Source organism: Caretta caretta, chromosome 1 (assembly GCF_965140235.1).
Source record: "Caretta caretta isolate rCarCar2 chromosome 1, rCarCar1.hap1, whole genome shotgun sequence".
NCBI classification, from domain to species: domain Eukaryota; kingdom Metazoa; phylum Chordata; order Testudines; family Cheloniidae; genus Caretta; species Caretta caretta.
The window spans coordinates 198,076,059-198,101,596 of record NC_134206.1 but is presented as its reverse complement, the minus strand read 5'-3'; the positions used below and the strand labels follow the sequence as shown (position 1 = coordinate 198,101,596).

At 42.8% G+C, this 25,538-nt stretch overlaps 1 protein-coding gene across 5 annotated transcripts in view; it reads right to left on the bottom strand.

Annotated features, from left to right (window-relative positions):
• Window positions 1-25,538, bottom strand: part of IMPG2 (interphotoreceptor matrix proteoglycan 2) — an 88,793-nt gene that overhangs the window by 42,005 nt on the left and 21,250 nt on the right. For 4 of the 5 annotated variants that reach the window (XM_048816737.2, XM_048816745.2, XM_075118458.1 and 1 more), the window contains exons 4-5: window positions 6,659-6,690; window positions 6,533-6,556 (exon numbers count right to left, since the gene is read on the bottom strand). In XM_048816737.2, the coding sequence (XP_048672694.1) occupies window positions 6,533-6,556; window positions 6,659-6,690 (56 nt within the window). The remainder of the gene's footprint in view (window positions 1-6,532; window positions 6,557-6,658; window positions 6,691-25,538) is intronic. The other variant, XM_048816754.2, reaches the window with a different exon arrangement.

Below are 25,538 nucleotides of genomic sequence, written 5' to 3'. Positions count from 1 at the left end.
TTAGCTAATTTGCTGGAGTTTTTGAAGACTTTTTTCCTCAAGGGAGACCAAAAAAACGCAGATAATGCTACAGTATAAACTCTACTTTTATTTTTCCCTGGCCAACATTTCCAAAATTCCAATTGCCTAAAATTAGGCTTCTAAATGCTTACACAGGGACCTCAATAAAAGTGGCCTGTTCTTCCTCTCAGCAGCAGCTTGTTCCAGCTCTCGCTGCCACCTCCTCTCAACTCCAAGGAGCGTGGGGGCAGATGGAGCCAGCTGCTGCTGAGAGAAAAAAGCAGTTGGCAGGGAGTGGAAGAGGGAACGACACGGTCAGAGGGGGAAGTCCCTGGTTTGCAGGCACAGGGAAGCAACCATGGGGGAGAAAACAGGAAGAATGTTGGAAGCAGCCATGATGATGGCAGGAGATGGGGAGGATGGCCGTAGCTCTCATTTATAAAATGGTCGCTGGCAGAAATTTTCTAATGACATCTAGGTACAGAGCCTGCTATTTTCAACTTGAGAAGTTCCCCCAATTGTAACTCTGACCTTTGTCCCCTTGGTTAGGAATCAGGTTGGTGCAAGCCATGGTTTATAATGGAGCAGCACATCTACACAAGGTGCATGCGCTCATGCAGCTCCACCAGTGCAGAAAAGGCCTTTCTCTGTTAAAATATAGCCAATTAAATCTCATTAAACACTAACTGAACAACTCTTTCCAAGACTGGACAACCGATAAAATGAGGACCAAACAGCCTCTGTAATGTCAAGAGCAACTTCTACAGCAACAACAACCTAGTTTATGCTAAATTTTTGAATTCAAGTGCCCATGCATGCATCCAGACATGCATATGGACAAGCAGAGAGATTTGATTATTATAATAAGAAATAAATGGTATTGTTACACACACAATTTTCACTCACAACTGGCTGAAAACACAAGTCAGGGTCCAACTATATCTCAGGTTTGACCCTACTGAAATCAATGAAGTAACACTAGGGATAGATTTTGCCCAGTTAACTAAAGTGGTTTTCCACATCAGAGGCCTACAACACTGGTTTTAGGAACAATAAGAAAAGGAGTACTTGTGGCACCTTAGAGACTAACCAATTTATTTGAGCATGAGCATCTGATGAAGTGAGCTGTAGCTCACGAAAGCTCATGCTCAAATAAATTGGTTAGTCTCTAAGGTGCCACAAGTACTCCTTTTCTTTTTGCGAATACAGACTAACATGGCTGTTCCTCTGAAACCTTTAGGAACAATGTTAACCAACCACATTGCATGTGCAAATCTGTGTTTCCTGACTGATTTGCCAGTACTCAATACTTATTTCTGGACTCCTAGCTTAAAATGTTAATTTAATAAAAATGGGTACTTGAGAAACTCCTGGCTGCAGTGGAGATATTTCCAGATGCTTCTGATGAAGACATTCAGAATGTACATAATACATATATTGACTCAATGTTTTAGTGACTATCAAATATATATTGCCCTTCACGGTAAATACAGATGCAAATTCTCCTTTATCCTTTTTCAATCATTGGATCAATACATGTTGAAGTTCACCCAAACATGAAATCACTGGGACAAATTCTACCCTTAGTTATATTCATGCAACCCTGTGACTTCAGTGAGAAGAATTTAGGCATTTGTTGGGCCACTGTGAACTTGAGAAAAGAATACTCGACAAAAATGTAATTTCTCTTGTCCTACCTGCACAAGTGAAGACCTGGACCAGCGTGGCTGAGCATTCAGCAAAATATACAAATATAACATGTATGTTTGGAGAGGCAGGAAGGAGCACACAAAAGAAAGAAGGATGAGCAATGCTGCACTATGGTGCCTTGGCAGAAATAATTGGTTTCAGACCATCTAGTTCTGTTAACTACTTGATCCTAGGCAGCAATAGTAAGGTCCAAAGGCACAGCCCTAGGGGCACCCACAAGCTGAACTGGGACGAAAGAAAGCCCTTTTAAGCAAGCAGTTCTCATGAAGAGTGTACCCCAAGATAGGTTCTTTATCTTTTCTTTATGATACATCAGTCATGCCACAGATTTTCCCCTGCCTTCTGAGAGGATCTGAAGCGGTCTTCTGTGTATTTATAGGTCCCAAACCAGCAAAGCACTTAAACATGAATAGACCCACTGAAGTCATAAGATGTACATACTTAAGTGCTTTGCTGGATCAAGGCCTCCAGTTAACAGCAAAGCAACACTTTAGATCTATCATATGATGGTGCATCTGTGATACCATTGATGTCTTTTAGGTCATTTTAAAAATAAATTAGTAGTTAAGATTTTTCTCTGGATTTTTTTTTGCTTGTTTAATTTAAGAATAATTATGTGTCCCATGTCCCCAGCTCTCTAATATGAAAGAAAATGATCCCAATAGTAATAGTCTCCACTCAGGGTCTGGTTGGGAAGCGTGGCCTAGCGGGTCACAGCCACAACCCCTGCTCCCCCCCCACCAAGCTCTGACCCGGGGCCCTTTTAGCTACCAGTAACCTGGCCACCAAGACCACTTAAGGTTGTCCTCCCTGGGCCTCTTCCTCTCTTCCCCCCCGCAGGGTCACCTCAGTCCAAGGCCTTCACCTGATGGGAAAATCCAAATCCCAGGGAAGTAAGAGGGAGTCACCACTGTCCAGGGCCACAGAATACTTCCCTCTCTGCTTGTCTCTGCAGAGGGTCCCCCCTTCCTCATCTTCCTTCTCTGTACCTTGGAGTCTTTAAACTGTGATTTGAGGACTTGAGTAACTCAGCCAGAGATTAGGGGTCTATTACAGGAGTGGGTGGGTGAGGTTCTGTGACCTGCTATGTGCAGGAGGTCAGACTAGATGATCATGATGGTCCCTTCTGGCCTTAAAGTCTATGAGGCTATGAGATCCTGGAGTAAAATAGAGCCAAGCACGCTGAACTGTTTACTAAAATACAGGATACTTGTTACACCACAGACCTTCAACCTAGACTACCCAGGTTGATAAAGGAAGTGCACAGCCTATTCCTGTTCCAAAGATGATGTACATGGGGGGGACACAGTCATACAGGTTACGGAGGATGTCAGCCTGTCTGCTTCCCTTCTCCCCCCAGCCAAGAACAAAGTCCTGTAAAAAGTCAATAGAGATAATACCACCACTTATTTTTCCCAAAGCTTCACACAAAACGAGGTGCTTCTTATGTCATAATATATACAAGTGTATCTTTGGCAGGAAGCTGCATCCAAAAGTCAGCACAGACAATTTAAATCTGAAATTTCATGGTATTGTTACGGTAAGAGTCCTGACCCTAAAAGGTCCTCTGTATGTGTGGGGTGGGGAGGGGCAGGCGGGGGTTGCAAGTTATTGCAGGGGAGGTTGCGGTGCTGTTACCCTTACCTCTGCCTTGCCGCTGGTGGCGGCACTGCCTTCGGAGCTGGGCAGCTGGAGAGCGGCGGCTGCTGGCCGGGAGCCCAGCGCTGAAGGCAGAGCCGCCGCCAGCAGCAGCAGCGCAGAAGTAGGGATGGCATGGCATGGTGTGGCCACCCTTACTTCTGCACCGCTGCCTGCAAAGCTGGGCCCTCAGTCAGCAGCCGCCACTCTCTGGCTGCCCAGCTCTGAAGGCAGCAGCACAGAAGTAAGGGCGGCCTGGTATGGTATTGCCACCCTTACTTCTGCGCTGCTGCTGGTGGGGAGCTGCCTTCAGAGCTGGGTGCCTGGCCAAGAGCCACCGCTCTCCAGCCGCCCAGCTCTGAAGGCAGTGCAGAAGTAAGGGTGGCAACACTGTGACCCCTCCTAAAATAACCTTGTGACATCCCCCCGCAACTCTCTTTTGGCTCAGCACTCCCAATTTGAGAAACGCTGGTCTCCCCTGTGAAATCTGAAAGCAACAAAAGACCAGATTTCACAGTCCATGACACATTTTTCATGGCCGTGAATTTGGTAGGACCCTAGTTATGCACCAAAGTCCTCATGTGCATAAAGGACTTGAGCATAGAACAACAGTTCCCCTCAGCAGGCAAGATTGAGTCTGCCTGCTGACTCCTTCCGAAGGCTGGAGAGGGTTGGGGCATCTGCTCTTCCTAAAGGACCACTCAGGATGCCCAAGATAACCACTTAGCTCCTTATGTGCAAAAGTCAAGAGGAGAGCCAGCCAGCTTGTGCCTTCAGTAGGAGACATCAGTGGAGGCATCCCATTTGTCTCCGCAGTGGGAGGTGATCAGCTCTTCTTGTTAGATGCTTATGGGAGCTGGATACCATGCTATCCTGCCTCTTCATCGGACTGTCCACATCCAATGTCAGTGAGTGTCCAGGCTAAATCATGGCCCACTTCAGAGGTCAACAGCAAAAGCCATTTTTTGTCTTGTGACCAACTGAAAGCCAACCAACATTGGTTGAAAATATCTACATGATTAATACAATACAATAAAATAAACATATGGAGAATGTGAAGAGAAATTGTGTGTTTGAGATGGGATTGAACCACAAACCCCATTCCTAATTCAGGGGTATTTAGAATTGGTCTTCTGGTTCTGGCCCTTACAAAAGTAAGGCCACATCAAAGTTCTGATCCAAAGTTCAATGAAGGCTTCAGGTGCCACATTCTGGACTTGGTTCTCTAATGCTTAATAAAGATTTTGTGTATTTTGAATATACTGAAGTACATGGTAGTGAATCTCTTTCTGCTGACACCTGGTCCACAGCAAATCTGTCTAAGACAAATTCCAAATGCAAATTCAAATGTATATGTTCCCCTTTACGTTATCACCTAGTAGTTAGTTGACTTAATTCTTACATCATATTTTTGTTCCGCCAGACTACGTTTCAATACATTGCCTCATCTCCAAATGCAAAATAAACTATCAATTTGAGGGAGGTGTGGGATATTATAGAATTAAAATGTTAAAAAAAAGTTAAATGACAAAAGCAAAAGTGCAAAAGGAGAACACTCCATTGATTCCAATAAGAGACATGAGAAAGCCAACTCTAATTTTCTGCTGTGAACAGCCTCAGAGTAATTTACACTGGGTTGACTACAACATGTTTAGTACACCTACTTTAAATGAGAGACAGTAAATCCATCTGATGCATTCAATTGTATTAGCTAGCCAGCTGGTTATCAGTCTCCTTTACAATGCCTATGTCAAAGAATACTACTTAAGGCAGCTGTTAATGTAAAGTTCACATTAAACAAAACACTGTGCACCCCTTTCTGTCCTCAGAAACATGCAGTGTGAGGCAGAAGTCATCACTGTGCATGGATCCATGCATCCCAGGCCAGCATTTAACCCTATTTCATTAGTAGTTATTTCTAGTCCTGTCACATTTCTCTGCATTTAGTACAGTTTTGTAAAGCAATTATTATGAAGAGATATTTAATTTCTTTTAAATCAAACCTTCCCATGCAGATTTTATTTTTCTCCTAAAACTTCCAACCTTCAGATTGAGACAAATCCCGTTACCTGATTCTGAACTCTTTCACCCAAGTGTAAATCAGAAGCAACTCCATTAATGTAAGAGCTACACTGGGATAAAACTGATGTCAGTGAGAGAAGAATCAGGCCCACAAAGTTTAAGATGCCTAGAATGAATTAAATTGGCCAGAATATTTGTTTTACATAAATGAAATCCTCAATGGCATGGGGGAAGCAGGATGGCAAACAAATTCTGAACAGATTTACAGCTCCTGAAACATCACTGAAGTCAGTCGGCTTTTGTAGGGTGTATGTCATAGCAGCCAAGTGTGGGGCGGGGGATAGGGAGAGCTTTTCTTTGAATGTAGAGACTTTTGTTTTTAGTTTAAGTCCTGCCATTTTCTTCACCTCTGTGTTATTACGTTTTTATATGTGATACTGTGGTTATATGCTGTCGTTATGAGAACAATTACCTTTGTTTTTTAAAAAGTCTTTTCAGTGACTCATTTCCCCAGCAGGTGCACTATTTATATTTACCATAAAAATTTCATTAGCATTACACAGCATTTTAAGTGAGAGATCTCCCTATTAAAATCAACAGGAGCCATGCAGCTAATTTCCCTGTGATAACATGTTTAGAGTACACCTCTTATGGCATTTTAAACATATATAAAAATATTAACAACCAGAACATTAATGGGTCCAATTTTCAAGGGTGCCCAGAGCCATCTCTAGAGTTTCAAGTCTCCAGGCATGAAGGGCTCACCAAGTACAAACTTGCTGGGTCACAGCCCAGAGTACTCCGCTACAAACACAGGCCACAGTGACATGGCTCTTTCCCCAGTTCAGATCCTGCACTAATCTCTTCACCTCTCCGGTAAAGATTGTATATTTGCCTGGCTGGACACAACTAAGTACAGTATTGTGCTCAGTGAGGCAAAAATACAGGTGCTTTACTAGGCAGGCTGAGACGCTCTGAACATGCCAACCATGCTGGGACACTCTGCCTGTTGCTTGCACAAGCGATCTCCACACTACTTAAGTCCTGAGTCCTCTGCACCAGGGTGAATTTCACCATTTATCACTTAAGACTAAAAACAAAATCTGCAATGTGTAATAAAGCAGGGTCTGGCCACAAGCTTTAAAAAGTAAAAATGACTTACCCACAGGACCAATCACTGCAGGCGCTGGCGAGAAACCAGAACGAGAGAAAGATTTACAAAATGTCACGACTCAGCTTTATAGCTGTTACCTTACAGTATAAAGTATAGGGCAGTGTAAATACTCACCCATCCATTTCTTCTTTCATATAGGACAGTTTCTGAAAAGATAAGAATATTCCAAGTAAGTTGAGGGGAGAATTAAAATGGAATTTAATTAATATACAAAATTTTTCTCCCAGAAATATTTTAACATTGATAACATAGGCAGAAAGTAGTATATTTATTATTAAAGCAACTGATGAAAATAAACTGGCCAAAATTTTCGAGAGTGAATAGTGATTTTGGATGCTCAACTTGAATCACCTTGAAGGGCATTGATTTTCAGATAGATGCTCAGGGTTTTCTGAAAATCAGGACCTTTTAAGGGGTCTCAAGGACCCCAAATTACTAGGCACTTTTGACTGGTATCTTTTCAACAATCTTTGAGATTTATTATGTACATACATACATATACGCACACACACAGAGAATATGACAAAAGTGAATCCAAAAAACACACATTAGATTCAATCTCCACTATCCTACAGAGTCCATGCTAGAGATCAGATGCGGGTTCTAATTAACCTTTTCCTTTTCACTCTCACATCTCAGGAAATAAGTGTTAACTCTGCTGAGTTTGTGAATTCAAAAATGCATGTGTCTTTTAAACACAACTAAAGGTTAAATTCACTTGGTACTGATTAGATTGAAATTCTTAGCTGGTTCATATGAGTGACCGATGGGGCGGGGGGGGGGAAGGAATCTTCTACTTATATCATATTGGAAGCAAGGGAGTATCTGCACCCCACAAGCAGCTCCCCTGAGTATTCTTCAGATTTTTGAGTGGAAAACAACATGGCATTAGCAACATTCACTTCTATGATATAGTCACAGGAGTCTCCTCGCTCAACTCTGCAGGTTTGTAGAAATGGAGAGCAAACCATGCTGCTAGCATGGAGGGACCCTCACATAGCAGCGTGGTAGGACAAGCTGTCCATGTAGAAGTCCACACAAGCACCACCAGACAGCAGTTTTGGAGCAATGCCGTATCCCAGTGGACCGTCTTGCTATGGTATTTAGCTGGGCAGATAATAATGTAATTATCTACATGAGAGCATCACCTAGAAATGTGGAGATTCCTCTTTCATTATCAGTGTAAATATGAACAATTACACTTTTCAGTTAAAAAACTATGATATTCTTTACTGTGCAGTATTAGGATAGCATGAAACCTGTCTTAAGCAACCATCCAAGAGACCAACAAAAATAGGTAGCCTAGTACAAGCCGATCTAACTTAAGGTTAAAAAAAAAAACGTACTAGAAACCTTAGGGACTTTTTAAGATGGTTCCTTAAGAGAAAGGGCTGGCCTAGAGGAGGTGGTACTCAGTGCAGGTTACACTGTACAATGTACTAGGATGTGCAAGGGTTTTCTAGTTTGATAATAGGTAGGTTGTGAGTACTTGGAGATTTTATATGATAAAAAATAGTTCATTTTATTATTAAAATGTATTACCAAACATGGCCAACTACCGCCATGGCCATTTTACTTAGTGTGGGGCCCTTTGTCAATTTGTCTTTTAGGAGGGGGACTGTGTCTTATTTTGTGTTTAGAAATGTCTAGCACATTGTATTTGGTTTCAGCCATGCTCACATCAATAATGATGATGTTCTATTGATTCTAATGGAATATTAATGAATGGCAGCATCACAGCAGGGGCAATGGAAGTGTTAAAATATGATGTACAATAAAGTACATTTATTACAAATAAAAATGATATAGCATCCAAACAAAATACTGTGCACCTTCCACGCAAAGGACTGAGGTTTCCCAGCAATGGACTTAATATGGCTTCACCAATGCTACAGCATGACTATCCAGAACAGATCCAATCCCAACTCTAAGCAATCCAGTCCTAGCTCTATCCCCAATAAGCAGAGCTTAACATGGTGCCGAGTAACATGTTGCATACCAGAAATACCATTTTCTAGGTGTTAGCTTTACATTTGTAGGATCTTTTTACTAAATTACTTATTTAAAAAAATAGTAGGGCAGACCAAATCTTTTCTGGTCTTTGTCAGTTTGTTTCACAGCCTGAGCCATTTTTTGTATTTAAATTATGTTTATGGCATCTTTTAAAGTATCTTTGCCACCTTCTGCTATGTAAACATGAACATTAGTAGTATTTTAAAGGTACAGAGAACATTTTAAAGATGCAAAACTTGCCATTCTGCTGGTGGTGCAGCACATTAGGAACCTTGTGCAAAGAAAATTGCGTTTTTACTAATGTCACTATGTATTGATCCAGTACATTTCATGTGTTTAAAAATAGCCAGGTTTTGAAAAAGAAGAACTATAGTTCGGCCACAAAGAAGTGACATCTCTAGAAACAGCTAAGTTAGAGAAGGGTTAGCTAGCTGTTTAAAAAGTCAAGCTGCACTAGGCCATTGCAGCTATTTTGCTCTCCTCCTCCACTTCTTCCTAGGGTTCAGAAGCCCTCGAGTGGGACCATTCCTTTAATTCTTTGAGTGCCAAGGGAGAAGCAGGGTCACAGCTCCCACCTTCACTTCCTGTGCCTTTGGTAGCACCCTGGAATGGCAGGTGTACAGTCAGGAAGTAGTACACAGAAGAAGCACAGCAGCTGCTAGCAAGGACAGCTTATACTCTGCACACATGCCTCCCCATCACACCTACATAACTAATGCTAACTTCCCATTCCTACAGGGACCATTTGCGCACACTGTGATGTGGGGAGATGGTCTCAGATCAGATAAGAAGACTCTGAACATTAATATTTCATAAATTCACAGAACAAATCATTTTCAGTAGCCTATTAATAATCCCTCTCCCCATTCTCTGATTTAATCGGTTATTATAACGTGACACATGAATGCTGTATTGCAAAAATGTATTTTACCAAAATGCTTCTCTCTTTAGATCACTTGAACAGCTGGCCTGGTCAAGGCCAGCAGGCTTAAAATAACACCTACCAGCTGTATTTTGATTTGATGGCACATGCACTATATGCTGTCACTCTGGATAGGGAAGATTATGCACACACACACACACACACTTTCTAATACAGGACTGTGAGCAGGTGGCTTTCCCAAACTGCTCTAAAACATATTGCATAGAGTCAAAAACTCAACCCTTTCCTGTGATATGGCTTTATGAACAAAAAATTTAGGAATAAGATAATGAAGTTTAGTGCAAGCCCAAAACTTAGCTGCTTAGAGCAGTGTTTTTCAACCGCGGTCTACAGTCTAAGGGGTCCACGAAAGATTGTCATTACCATAGAACAGTTTTTTTCAACCTGTGGTCTGCAGACCTCTGAGGGTCCACAGCTTAGGTCTAAGATTTCCAAAGGGGTCCACACTTCCACTTGAAAATTTTTAGGGGTCTGCAAATGAAAAGGTTGAAAACCACTGGCGTAGAGAGACTGCCCAGCCCCATCCTATATCGTTGCTCCTTTTCTCTAGAAAGCCACTCACACTCCCCTTATATCCAGGTGGGAAAACAAGCCCCCTGTCTCAGTGAGTCAGCAGAACCCACTTAACTCTTTCCCAGCAGGATCAACACATGCTAACAAGGCGAAGCGTTTCAGAAAACCACTGCCAGCATGGTCAACACCCAACCCAATTATGCAGCTAACATGCTGTTTAAGTCACTACGTATGTTTTCTAAATTTAGAACAGTAAATAACTGCAGCATACCAGACACCACTGTGTAGTAACTACTGGCAAATGATGACTTTTTAATAGTAATCTCTCAGTAGTTTTCCTGGGCTAGCCATTTCAAAAATCTTTGCTTCCTTACAAAATATAATCATCACTCACGGTTCATAAATGTCAAAATCTAAAATTAGAAGCATACACTGCCATAGCCTATCTTCATGTTTACATTTTAAAATGCAATTTAAAACCATCAACCTCTCATTCAATTTTGTAGCAAACTTGTGGAGCCTAATACTGCATGATTGGCTTTAAACTGGAGTCTCAATATGGAGCAGCTAGATTATCCCTTGATCCACCCTTGGTTAGGAGACCCACAGTAATACATATGAGACTATCATCGTGTCATTACAAAGACATCTGCATATCCACATTTTTTATTATGGAATACAGGCATTAAATAATTATTTAGGATTAGATCTTGCAGTCCTTATTCGGGCAAACCCTCCATTAGCTTTAGTGGGAGGTTTGCCTGAGTTAGGATTGTAGATTGATGGCCTTAAATTAGGCTGCAATATGCTCTGGATGGTTACTGTAAAAATAATAGATTAACCCAGTCAATGAATGAGTATATTCACTATACATAAATTTCAAAATAAGTGAGTTCTACTCATGGAGTTTATTACTACATTTCTAGCACATCTACCAAAAAAAAAAAAAAAAAAGATCCTATATATTGCCTGAGTGGAGATCATTGATTCTGTGCGACATTAAGGAGATAGATAAAATCTGAGATTTGATTGTAAATCCTAAGAAGAAATGACCCTCTAAATGATACATGGCCCATCCTTCAGCTCCTAAAGACCCATGAAAAGTTCAAGTGCATTACTTTACAGAATCACTTTGGAGGTCCACACATTATGTCCAGAAAGTAAAGCGTCACAAAGGGCCTAGAAAAGTTGGTTGTTTAACAGAGATTATTGTCGACTTAAGGGCAAGCAGAACACTTAGGATGTAGAGAATACTTTGGGGAGGGGTAGTCTTTTAAAACAGAGATTGACAAAGAAGAGTGATCTCTTCATACAGGTTTTACAGTATATAACAGGGGTGGGCAAACTATGGCTTGTGGGTCGGATCCGGCTCACCAGCCATTTTCAGCCAGCCCTCGACCTCCCACTGAGGAGCGGGGTCTGGGGCTTGCCCCGCTCCAGCGCTCCAGCCGGGGAGTAGGGTCGGGGGCCGCCCCACATGGCTCCTGGAAGCAGTGGCATGCCCCGCCCCGGCTCCTGCGCGCTCCAATGGCCCCCTCCGGTGGTGTTGCCTGTGGACGGGTCAGCACGCAGAAGGGACATGCTGCTGCTTCCAGGAGCCATTTGAGGTAAGTGCCACCGGGAGCCTACAACCCTGAGCCTCTCCCCATGCCTCATTTACCACAGCCCTGATCCCCCTTCTGCTCCCCAAATCCATCAATCCCAGCCCAGAGCACCGTCCTGCACCCCAAACCCTCATCCCCAGCCCCACCCCAGAGCCCACACCCCCAGCTGGAGCCTGCACCCCTTCATGCACCCCAACCCCCTGCCCCAGCCCTGATCCCTCTCCCGCCCTCTGAACCCCTTGGTCCCAGCCTGGAGCACGCTTCTAGACCCCAAACTCCTCATCCCCAGCCTCATCCCAGAGCCCGCACCCCCAGCTGGAGCTGTCACTCCCCCCCCCAACACACACCTCACTCCCCCACCCCAGCCTGGAGCCCCCTCTCACACCCTGAACTCCTCATTTTTGGCCCCACCCCAGAAACTGCACCCACAACCAGAGCCCTCAACCCCTGCTGCACCTCAATCCCAATTTTGTGAGCATTCATGGCCAGCCATACAATTTCTATTCCCAGATGTGGCCCTCGGGCCAAAAAGTTTGCCCACCCTGGTGTATAAGATAATGAGCATCTTACAATTCTAAGGACTAGTTCTGCAGCATTTACCTGATTTGACTTCAAGAGTTTTGCCTTAATGAAGACTGCAGTACTGGGCTCCCAGTCAATTGAAAAGGCATGCCCATTATCAGAAGAAAACCTAATAAAGCCCAATTTTAATGAGGAACAAGCACAGAGTTGGGAGTAGAGCTAGTTGGGAATTTTCTGTCAGAATGATTTGTTGATAAAAACGCATTTTTCCACAAAATTGAAATCCACTCCTTTCCCTCCCTGCCCCCAGGGAAAATTTCAATTTTACCCCAAAATTTTGATTTTCTGTCAGGAAAAAATTTAAAAAAATATTTTGCTTTGGGTCAGTTCAGCCCAAATCAGAGTATTTCATTTTGTTGAACTAACCTAAGCATATCGAGTCAGTTCAATATTCAACTGCATTTCCTATTGTACACATTGCCTCATGGCAGTTTTAATTCTGGCTCCCATTCTCTCCTGTGGACTGGGCTCCCGGTAGGACTACATCTCCCATTGTGTGATGCAGACTCCCTTCTGACCAAGCTACCTATTTCAGAATGTCAATGGTTTCTTTCAGCTGAATACATTGAAACAAAATATTGCAACATTTCTGAATCAAATTTTTTAGACTATTTAGCTCTGCAAAGAACAAATATCTCCAATTTTCAGCTCTATTTGGGATGAAAACAAATATTGAAATATCAGACTCTCCTGCAGGACAAAAATTCCAAATTTCACTCGGCTTTAGGGGTTCCGGGGCTCTAATTTTGGCCTTTCTATTGGCTGGCTGTGTAGCCTTTGGCAAGTCACTTCACCTCTCTGCCTAGATGTCTCCATTTCCAAAATGGAGATAACACCATATATCTACCTACTTCACTGGGATGTTGTGAGGATTAAGTAGTTAATGTCCATACAGCCCTTTGAATACCTAAAGCGTTACCCAAGTAGTGCAGTACTACACAAGTAGAAATAGTAACATCAGGGTAACAGAGGGTGACTTTCACCCAGTGGGATTATTTTTGGCAAATGTAATTTATATTTTCTAGGTTAACCTGATGAAAAGATGCTCACATCATGTTATTACACCATTCCTTTTGAAGCATGGACTGGATTTTAGCTCCCTTGCTCCAACACCTTCCTCTCTTACCAACTGCAATTAATCTTATACAATGTAATATAATGCAAGTAAAAGAAACCCATAGTTTAAGATGAACACAAAGATTACAGCAATAATAAAGTATAAATCACATACACAGAAGCACAAAAGACATTGACCACATGGACCAAGTTCCACCAATTTCTGCAGCAAATCAGTTATGTGGGATAGACCTGCCTGATCCTAACAGATGATCCCTATGCAATGCTACAGAGAGGAGCAGTGGAAAAAACATGCTCCCTGCCAATAAACACTGAGGGGCTTGAGGAATTCCTTCCTGATCCCACATTAATCTAATTCTGTCCAGATAAGACTGACTGAATGTGTTTAGTCTAGTCAACCCACATATCCAGTTTAGTATGGGGGTACTGGGTGGTATCGGGGGTCTGTGATATACAGAAGGTCAGACTAGATGATCTGGAGGGTCCCTTCTGGCCTTAAACCCTATGATTCAACATTTTTTATAATTTAGAAGCTATAGTTAACACAACTGCTATATATTTATTTTAATGTATATTATCAGTACTAAGGACTTTAGAGAATCTATACCTCTAATTTCAAAGGGTTTGAATGCACATACCTCACTTGGATATATTACTTATCCACTCAGAGAATAACCAAAAATACAGAAGATGACATAGAAGCTACATTTGATCTGAAATCTGATATAATTTAATTTGTACATAAATTAGTTAATTATAGTGTGTCAGTCAGATGTTTGTTTTGCCTAAGGCTGTGGTGAGTGGGTGTGCTGGCAATGAGATCTGACACTGTCCTGAACCTGTCCTGCGGTAGAAATGCCCTGGCTTGGGTAGAGTCGAGTCCCGCTCTGATAAACTCAATTCTTTGGACCAGGATTAACGCTGATTTTTGCTCGTTTATCAACAGGCCCAGAGCATGGCATGTGACTTGTAGCACATTGATACTGCGCTGGACTTGGGTCCTGGAGCCGTCTTTGATGAGCCAGTCATCGAGGTATGGGTAAATTTGGATACCGTGATGTCTGAGGTAAGCCGCCACTACCGACATGCACTTGGTAAACACCCTCGGGGCTGTTACCAGGCCAAAAGGGAGCACTGGAAATTGGTAGTGGGTGGTCCCCACCATGAAGCGCAGGAAACGTCCATGTCCGTGGATATCGATACCTTCAATTTTAATTGAAGAAAAAGTAAAAGAATCACCTCTGTAAAATCAGGATGGTAAATACCTTACAGGGTAATCAGATTCATAACACAGAGAATCCCTCTAGGCAAAACCTTAAGTTACAAAAAGACACAAAAACAGGAATCTACATTCCATTCAACACAACTTATTTTATCAGCCATTTAAACAAAACAGAATCTAACACATATCTAGCTAGATTACTTACTGACTTTTTACAGGAGTTCTGACCTGCATTCCTGCTCTGGTCCCGGCAAAAGCAACACACAGACAGAGAGAACCCTTTGTTTCCCCCTCCTCCAGCTTTGAAAGTTATCTTGTCTCCTCATTGGTCATTTTGGTCAGGTGCCAGCGAGGTTATCTTTAGCTTCTTAACCCTTTACAGGTGAAAGGGTTTTTCCTCTGACCAGGAGGGATTTAAAGATGTTTACCCCTCCCTTTATCTTTATGACACGCCTACAATAGAATGGACATGAGCAAGCACTTGAAGAAAAACCCATGGTGCTATATGCTGTACAAACAGAATAAAAACACAGTTCCTGCCCCAAGGAGCTTGCAATCTAAGAATAAGACAAGAGACAGACAGAGATACTGAGCTGAACCAGACAGCAAGAGGAAACATTCAGCATAATAGGGAGTGGTATCAGCACACTATCAGTCTTACCACTGTCAATGTTGTTGTTGGCAACCTGACAAAGGAGAGTTGTAAAGATAGATTTGCAGGAAAGTAGCTTTTCAGATGTTTATGGGGTGCTCCTTCTAACCAGGAAGGGCAGCCTGGGAGAAAGCACAAAGGTGCTTGTTTTAAAATTTTAACAAGTGGGCAATGGAGGCTGACATCACTGGCCAATTGGAGGCATGAGTTGACATTTTGAGAGTCAATGAGAGATGATAGCTAGGGTGGAGATAGGCTGTAAAGGGCCTTGAAAATGAAGACAGCTTAAATGAAGAAGCTTATATTTCATGCATTAGCAAAGGGGGAGCCAGTGAAGGGATGCAGCAAGAGGGATGACATGGTCAAAGCGATCGGCTAGGGAAATGATCTTTGCAGCAGCACTGTGAATGGATAGAAGCAGGGCAAGATGGCATTTGTCAAGGCCAGAGAGAAGGAATTTGCAGTAACCAAGATGTGAGATGATAGAGCCAGGAAAGGCCATATCTTAGAGATGTTATGCACAAAGAATCGCCAAGATTTAGACAGTCTGGATGCTGGAACCTAGAAAGAGGTCCGAGTTGAAGATGACGCCCAGGACCTGAGTGACAGGTAGGATGGTGGTAGTGTCCACAAGTATTCTAGAGAAGAGGTGGGTGGGGGCAAGGCTTGGGAGACGGATTAGGAACACTGTTTTAGCCATGTTGAGCTTGAGCTCATGGCTAGACATCCACAAGGAGATGTTAGAGATATAGGCCAAGATTGTAGTTTGGGCAGAAGGAGACAGATATGGAGTACGAAGGTAGATCTGTGAGTCATCAGCATAGAGATGGTAGTTGAATTTGTGCTTGCAGATGAGATTGCCCAGAGACAAGGGGTAGAGGCAGAAGAGAAGGGGACCAAGGACAGAGCCCTGTGGAACCCCCACAGAAAGTTGCAGGGCAGATGAGGAGGATCCTCTAGAGGACACACTGAAGGAGCAATTAGAGAAGTGGGAGGGAAACGTGGAGAGGACAGAGTCATGGAAGCTAACAGAGGACAAGATTTCAAGAAAAAGAGTATGGTTAACTGTGTCAAATGCAGCTGACCGGTCAAGGAGAACGAGGATGGAGTATGCATCCCAGCCCAAGCTCAGAAGAGGTCATTAGATACCTTAGCAAGAGCTGTTTCAGTGGAGTGCCAGGGATGGAAGCCAGATTGGAAAGGGTCTAAGAATGGAAATGGAGAAGAGGAATTTCAGGCAGCAATCCCAGATTGCATGTTCAATGACCTTAAAGACAAAAGGGAGGAGGGATGGGGGTGGTAGTTGGAAAGGCAAGTGAGGTCAAGGGTGGGTTTTTTAAGATGGGAAAGATTAAAGCATGCTTATATTGTGATGGGAAAGAGCCAGAGGAGAGACGTTTAATAAGGGAGGGGATACGAATGAGTAAAGGAGTAAGGGAGACCAGAATAGGGGATGGGAGAGGGTAACTGGAGCAAGCAGAGGAGTTAGTGAAGGAGCGCAGACAAGAATCTGTGACAGCGGAGAAGGGGAGAGTTGTAGGAGGGGAATGGAAGGTCACTTTTTTGTTTTGTTTTTTTTAAATAAAGAAATCACCAAGATCCTGTGCAGAGAGAGATATGGAGGCAGGAGAAGGGGAGGGTTTGAGGAGTGAGTGAAAGGTGGCTGGGATTGCCGGCAAGAGATTCAATTGAGTTGGAGTTGAGTTGTTTATCTAGGAAGATGGCAGCACTGAAGGAGAGAGAATAGTACTTCCCTGACTCTCGCCAGGGTTGTGAAAATAAATTCATTAATGTTTGGGAGAGGGTCAGAAAAGAAAAGCTGTTAGATATCACCTTCATGGGATACTAAATCCTACGTTTGAACACTCAGTTCAGAATTTAGGCAACATAAATGTACATTTAACATGTCTAAGTGTCTATTTTAGCATGCTAATGGGGACTCGGGCACCCTATTAAAGCATCCTATGGCATGTTGCTTACTTCACCAACTGCCTCCTCAGTTTCCCTCATTGTCAGGGTAGTTTAACCCTCTGACCAAACCAACAAAGCTGTCACTTCTGGGGGTAAGGGAAGCCAAAAACCAACAAAATGAACAGCCCTTTCAACAAGTTTAAGCCTTCACCTTGTGGTCCAGGGGCTCACAGAAGGAGTCCTTTACCAGATAAACAACTCTTCCCAGTCTGGGATTCCTTGTTTTCCTTACTGCCTCTTGGGTCTGTTCACATGTCTCCCTCAAACTTATACAGTCCTGCCTCCTTTCCTGGCATGCCTTCCTACAGTTACCTGACTCCCTGAAACTACAAATCCCAGAATGCCATCTTCCAGGAACGAAATCTGTAGGAAGATTGTGCCAGGCCTGTTGCCTGTTTTACGAGGCTAGCACACCATGTTACACACATCTACATTTGAAAACTGTGCCCACAAATAAATATTAAGATGGAGCTATTGCAATGCCAGTTACATTTGCATTATATTCTGAACTCAAAGTGGGACTTAAACCTCTGTTTTACATAAAAAACAGAGTTTATCTATCCAAAATGTTCATCACAATCTCTGGATAAAGCTTGAATTTTTAAGAATATGCTTATAAAAGTTGCAGATGAGACCAAGTTGAGTGGGATTGCAAGCACTTTGGAGGGCAGGATTGGAATTTAAAATGACCTTGATAAACTGGAGAATTGATCTGAAATCAACAAGATGAAATTCAGTAAGTTAGATGCTTTCAAGTTGTCATGGCCTGATGGAAACTGCCCTCAGATACTTAAGGAACTAACTAAAGCAATCTCAGAACCATTAGTGATTATCTTTGAGAACTCATGGAAGACAGGTGCGGTACCAGAGAACTGGAGAAGAGCAGTCATAGTACCTATCTTTAAAAAGGGGAACAAAGGGGGCGGGGGAATTATAGACCAGTCAGCCTAACTTCGATTCCTGGAAAGACACTGGAAAAAAATTTAAACAATCAACCTGTAAGCACCTAAAGGAGAAACAGGTGATAAGTAATAGCTAGCATGGATTTGTCAAAAACAACCTAATTTCCTTCTTTGACAAGGTTGTAGGCCCTGTAGATCGAGAGGAAGCAGCAGACATGTTATATCTTGATTTTAGAAAGGATTTTGACAATCCCCAATGACAGTCTCATAAGTAAACTAGGAAAATGTAAACTACATGAAACTACTATGGGTGCACAACTGGTTGAAAAAATGTACTCAAAGAGTAGTTATTAATGGTTTGCTATCAGACTGGAAGGACATGTCTAGTGGGGTCCCATAGGGATCTTTCTTGGTTTCAATACTGTTCAGTATTTTCATTAACAACTTGGATAATGGAGTGAAAAATATGCTTGAATTTTCTGAGGAGTTTTAAAAAAAATCCATTGGTTAGTTTCAGTTTAAATTTAAACTGGCCACAACTAAATTCACATTCTGAGTCCCATGATATTTTGGCCCCCTCTAGCCCCAAAACTACAAACTGAAGGAAGACCGTAACTTGTTTTGTTTGTAAAAGAATACAAAAATGGTCAGCACTGACTGTTCATCATATCTGAATCGTATGTGCTGGGAGAGCAGGAGGTTTACAACAACCAGGATCTTCTATGAAGTAGCTGTTAGCTTTTGACAGAGACCAGGAACTGCATGAATCTTCCCAAACCTGCATCACTTGACAAAACTGTGACGTGAAGGGACAACAGAGGGGGCCGTTTTGGTCTGTTTGTGATGGAGGTGGATGGGTGGAATTTGGGGAAGGGGATGCTGGAAGGCTGGTGTCCTTACTGGGGCATAGTTAAGGTTGTGGTGCATTTTTTTGTGGTGGATGGTGGTTGTGCTAGTTGTGAGATGTTCATCTCTGGGGGGGGGGGGGGGGGTAATAGAGGGTGTATACTGTGGTAGGTTTAATTTTTCATTGCCTTCCTTTTTTAGGTTTTGGGTCAGGTACATTCCACAGAGATCACCGATACACAGCACAGTGTTTTTGTGTACTGATATTATATACACTTGCAGTGGGCCTGATCAAAAGCCCAGTGGAGGGTTCTAAACAAGAGATGCCGACAGCCCAGATGACAGTCCCAAAAATTAGGACTCTCTCAGTCAAGATTTAACATTAACAAGTCTTAAGTACTAACAGAACTTAATACTTAGCCCTGCCTCAGTGCAGGGGACTGGCCTAGATGACCTGGCAAGGTCCCTTCCAGTCCTACATTTCTATGATTCCATGGCTGCTGATTAGTAACAAATGTTCTGAAATGTACATAATGCAATTTTCCTGGCCCTTACAAGTCTGTGGGGCCGCCACACACACATGCCATGACAGCCCATGCCATACTATTTTAAAATTCCTGTCAGCTACCTATATTGTGGCAACTAACAGAGTGTACTATTTATTTATTTGTAATTGGATATTAAAATTGTCCACATTCCTAAATTGTTGTGCTTCATCATGAGTGTGAGTAGAGGCTCCACACAGACACAAGGTACAGTTAAGTGCCAGGCTCCGCACTGCATGGAAATCCAACTCACGCCTCCTGTCCCTCCAGGTTTCTTATTCTGAGAAGATCAGGGCCGGGCATAGACAGTTAATGATCATGTCTGAGAAGTCAAGGGCTTAAGAGAGTCTCAATCTGCTAATGAGGCATACCCTATCCAGCTACTCTACCCCATCCCATCTCCTGGTCTCCCTTGCAAATCTCATCTTACAAATACCCTTTTTGGCCTGCTTCCTGCCACTGGGCAGCAGTAACCTGGCAGCTGCACAGAAGTGCTCTCATTAATGCAGGATCAGTCTCCTCTGTGCCCTGCTCATCAATCTGCTCTATCCTAGGTTTATACATGCAACACTCCACATCTGTGCCTTGCGGGATCAAGCCTATTGTGTGTAATCGCAGGTCTGGCTTGGGGGTGGGACGATGAGTGAATTACAGATGAGAGGGGCAGGAGAAAGACAGATTGGTTAACTGCCCAAAGTGTACAGGCAACAAAATCTGGACCGCACTATCCAAATGCCACTTCCAATTTCAGATAAGTGAACATCGTCTGGATGTTACAGCAACATAACCGCAACAAGTCTGGTGCCCATTTTGTTACTCCTGCATTTCTCCACAGCAGTCACACATCTACGCCTTTCCACACTTGCCATGACACAATGTTGGACCAATGGAAAAAAAAATGAAGAAGGTTACTTACTGGTCGCTGGAGTTCTTTGAGATGCAAAGAACTCCATGTTCTCAATGGTATCAGATGACAGAACGAGGAGTAATGGTCTCAAGCTGCAGTGGGGGAGGTTTAGATTGGATATTAGGAAAAACTTTTTCACTAAGAGGGTGGTGAAACACTGGAATGCGTTACCTAGGGAGGTGGTAGAATCTCCTTCCTTAGAGGTTTTTAAGGTCAGGCTTGACAAAGCCCTGGCTGGGATGATTTAACTGGGAATTGGTCCTGCTTCGAGCAGGGGGTTGGACTGGATGGCCTTCTGGGGTCCCTTCCAACCCTTATATTCTATGATTCTATGATTCTATGCGCTCTGCATATTCACACTCCCAATACACTTCCCTTCCTTTTACAGAATAGTAAATGACAAACACACTAGACCCTGCATTAGCGGTGGAAGGATCTGAGGTGGCAACCAACACCATGCTCTTTTATAGACACACCCTCAGCACAAGCTCAAACACTAAGGAAGGGGAAGAAGGGGTATGTGAATGCTTTAACAGGCACTGCTACCAGAAGGTTTCACTGTCCAAGCTACACCAGTTGGTATATCCCACGAGTGGGAATATGCAGAGGACACGCGAAGAACTGAAGGTCATAAAATGTTTTAGATACATTATTTAAAACAAATGATTTCTTCTTCTGGAAGGCCAATTTTTTTTTAATCTAGCCACCATATATGGATAATCTGTATTCTTATGACCAGAGCCAGTCATGTTATTTATGATATGATCACGGATGTAATATACCACTATTCATTCAATGTCTGAGTCTGGAATATGCAATCCTAAAGTGCCACCAAATATTAGACTTAGGTGATGGTTTGAAAAACTGATACTATACTGGAGTCATGACACTAGAATTTTTGCACAGATTTCTAGTGTTTATTCCATAGTTTTTACATGGCCTTGTCTTGTTGTTGTCAAAGCATTGTAAAGTAAAACTGTGGATATAATTGACTCTACGTCTGTTTTGAATCTCATCTGGAAACATTTTTTTCCCTTGCCTGTATTTTATTACATTTCTCTCCCTCTGTTCTTTTAACTCTGTAACTATATACTTAACACTTCTGCAAAACATCTTAGGATACAATTTGTACGAAAAACCCCATGACACAATATTGTATAAGGTTAGGGTTATTGTATATGCTAGAGATGGGGGAGTCGCAAAATGTATGGATTTCAGTTCAGAAAAGCATCACAAAAGCCTATTCATATTGCTTATCTGAACCCTCCACATCTCTTAAATATGTGAACTTTGGTTGGATATCTGACCAGTGTTGCAGAATTTCCAGTTCCAGTCCTAGCTGGAACCTGGAAAAACCGAGGTCCATGAACCTGAAAAATAGTAGGATAACAGATCAAAGGAAATTTCAGAGCCTGGGCTAAGTGGTCAAAATACAAACTGATAGACCGCAGAATTACCAACAGAGTGTATGCTGCTTTGCTGTTTACTACAGTGCAAGACAGAAGAGATTCTTTCTGTTAATCAACTGAGTATGTGGACCATTCACACGCTTCATCCTGCGAGCTGCTGAGCTCCTGTGAGATGCTGACCACCATCAGAAGAAGTCAAGGGTGGGTATTAAGGTGCTCAGCATCTTGCATGAACAAGCTGTGACAGTCTGTACCCCTGTGTTCATCCCTTTCACAGGATTATGATAACTTTTGTACCAAGTATGCCTGGTGAGATGATATTTCAAAACTCATGACAGACTGATCATTATTGTCCTCGTAAAATGTGTGTGGTAACATTGTATGTAAAGTCATAAGATTTCTCTGTATGGTATTAGGAGGACATATTCCAAGTCTGGGAAGCAGCCATAAACCAGTTCCCCAGAGACAAAAGGCTAGCTGATGCCTCAGCCAGGTGTCAACGAAATCAAATGGACCATCGCCTGGTTAAATGTCAGCAAGAAAGAAGGTGTGACCAAAAAAATCTACATTTTGACAAAGAAACAACTTGTGGTTCCCACCCACACAGATTGTCTGTCACCTGAAGCCCAGCTGGAGAGACTTCTCAAAGAAGAGAAAGAACTATAAGAAGGGAGAGCAAAAGCTCCAAATTATTCCTCCCTTTCTCTTTGCCCACGGCATCCACAACAGCTAAAGAACAAAGGAAGTGGCATTGGACTGGGAGAAGGATCCTGACTGAAAGAAGTTCAGCCAGTAAGACTGCTGAAGCATGTGGTGAGAGAGACCTTTGCTTTGAATTCACTCTAGGTTGTTAAGTTAGACATTAGTTCCATTTTACTTTTGTTTTTCTTGTAACCAATTCTGACTTTCATGCCTCATTACTTGTAGTCAATTAAAATCTATCCTTTTGTAGTTAATAAACTTGTTTTATTGTTTTATCTAAACCAGAGTATTTGGATTGAAGTGTTTGGGAAACTCCATTTGGGATAACAGGATTTGTGCATATCATTTTCTTAATAAAATGATGGACTTTTTATGAGGTTATATTGTCCAGGAGAGAGCTGGGCAGTACAAGACACACATTTCTGGGGGAAAGTCTTGGACTGGGAGTTTGCTGGTGTCGCTCTGTAGTGTAATTCAAGAGTGACTGGCTACAGCACTCATACAGTGGAACTGGGAGTAATCTACATGCTGGACGCTGTGTGAGAGCAGATCAGGAGTGGCTGTTCTCACAACAAGGCAGTGTAAAAGGCACCCCAGGTTAGAGAACTCGAGGGATACAGCTGTTTATCAGTCCAGATTGTATCCTGGCTTTGTCACACAAGCCCTATGAACATAAAAGATGAAAGACAAAGGGGAGCAAATAATGGACAAGCGCAGCAAAAGAAAGCAGATTTCCACAAATATCCTAAGGGTTTCATACACAACCTCCAACATCATCTCAGCTGGAGAAAAGGACAAGAGAAACAGGACACAACCCAGAGCTGTAGAAAGTCATCTAGGAGTCACGTAGACTTAGTTGGCCAATAACTCATGAAAGCCACACTATCCATTCAGGGATGAAGCAGCAACAATTAGGAGGGAAAATGTTCTTGAAAGTAAAGAGAATTATAAGGCGTATGTCTATGCAGACTGAAGTCCTCAGAGCCACCTTAAAACACATGCATTCTCTGAAAACTGATTGAAAATGGTAGGGTAGGGTTCCATGTTTATTTTATCACAATGATTTCTAGATCAAATGCTCAGGGGGAGCCATTTGGATGTACTGGGAAGGTAGGAGGCAGTGGGGAGCCATGTGGAAATTTCAGGGTGGAGCAAAGTAGTCCAAGAGCTTAGAAGTAAGTGGTAGATGGCAGCAATGGAAACAGAAACACTATGTGAGTGAGTGCATGTATGAGAGAGAGAGAGAGGGAGAGAATCACCCTTGTGTAGGAGAATGGACAACAAACAATTCAACCTAAATTAATTGCTGGACTTAAAGCAATTCATTCTTTAATGATTTCATATGTAATATTAAATACTCTATCCAAAACATTGAAGCAACAGTGGGGACTAAGATGCATCAGAATGTGCCTGCCTTTATATGTAAAGACTAGAAGACAACAACCTTCAACTCTATAAAAAGAAAAGGAGTACTTGTGGCACCTTAGAGACTAACCAATTTATTGGAGCATAAGCTTTTGTGAGCTCACGAAAGCTTATGCTCAAATAAATTGGTTTGTCTCTAAGGTGCCACAAGTACTCCTTTTCTTTTTGCGAATACAGACTAACACGGCTGCTACTCTGAAACCTTCAACTCTATACCACCCATACCACTATAATACTTCAGGTAGTTCAACAATACACTCAAAATGTAAATAAAAAACTAACTTCCTTAAAATTTTCCATTAGAACTTCATTCATTATCTAGCTGCAAACTTTTCCAAGGATAACTGCAACACTACCAAATTTCTTACATGTTTATGAAGGTTAACAACAGGACTCTGCCAGCATCCATCTACAAAAACCAACACAAGAGCACAGACAGAGGCACCATTAGCTGTAGTGCTGTTCAGGTTTATATCCCCTGTGGGTCAGTCACTAGCAAGTGACCATGACAAATACTTGAGCCGGTCTCATATTCTGACCAGCAGCGGAACACATACACACTAACCAACATGTTACGCATCTTATAGGCTTGTGTTCCTAAGAGTCCTCAAAGCCTACCCAAGCGTTAACTTACTCATTAGCACACACAAATCTCCAATCTTCAAAAGCAATGGAGATTTTTGGCTTTAAAAAGATCATAGAATCCACCATACATCTTAGAACGGCCTTTATCCTTAATGAACAACTGCTCTGTATGAAAGAAAAATGGCCTCTTATATTCCACCATCAACTCCCTTCAAAGAAGAAATATATGCCTGGACTGCAAAAACCATTTTAAGCAAACACTGTTATAGAGCCAGACATTGTACACATACAAACTTGCACTGGTTTAGTTAAACCCGTGCAAACCCTTGGGATGACATGCCGATTTGGTTTAAGAGTGGCTTGTTTCAGGTTAGTTTAAAGCAGTGCCAAACTGATTTAAGATAAAATTAAGCCTGGTTTAAACCAAAATAATCAGTGTTCACACAGGGGTTTGCACCAGTTTGGCTACAGTGGTTTATAGTCCCACCCTTAGTTAAATCTGTGCAAACTCTCCATGTAGACAAGGCCACAGACTCTCTAGGCAGGATATCGAGTCTAATGTCTACAAACACACACATTTGCAAATCATGTGCATGTGCATGTCTGAGTAGCAAATACGTGGTGACCGGAATGTCAGTATTGTCATTGTGCTGTTCAGCTTAGTAAGAGCAAGAATGCAACTGAGGCTCCTGCTCTGAAGTCCCAGGTGCCTACCACTTGAGATGAAAGAAAACCTCTATTAGCTGTAGACAGCCGATGACAGGGGCAGGCAAACTACGGCCCGCGGGCCTGAGGGCTTTGGATCCAGCCTGCAGGATTGCCACCCCCATGGCTCCGCGAACCCTGCGCCGCTCCCAGAAGTGGCCAGCACCATGTCCCTGCAGCCCCTGGGGAGGCAGGGGGCAGAGGGCTCCACTCACTGCCCTCGCCTGCAGGCACCCGTGGCCAATGGGAGCTGCGGGGGGCCGCAGGGACGTGGTGCCGGAATGGCGTGGGGCTAGGGCAGGCAGGGATCCTGCCTTAGCCCCGCTGTGCGTTGCTGCCACCCCAGAGCCGCTCAAGGTAAGCGGTGCTGGGCTAGAGCCCACACCCCAAA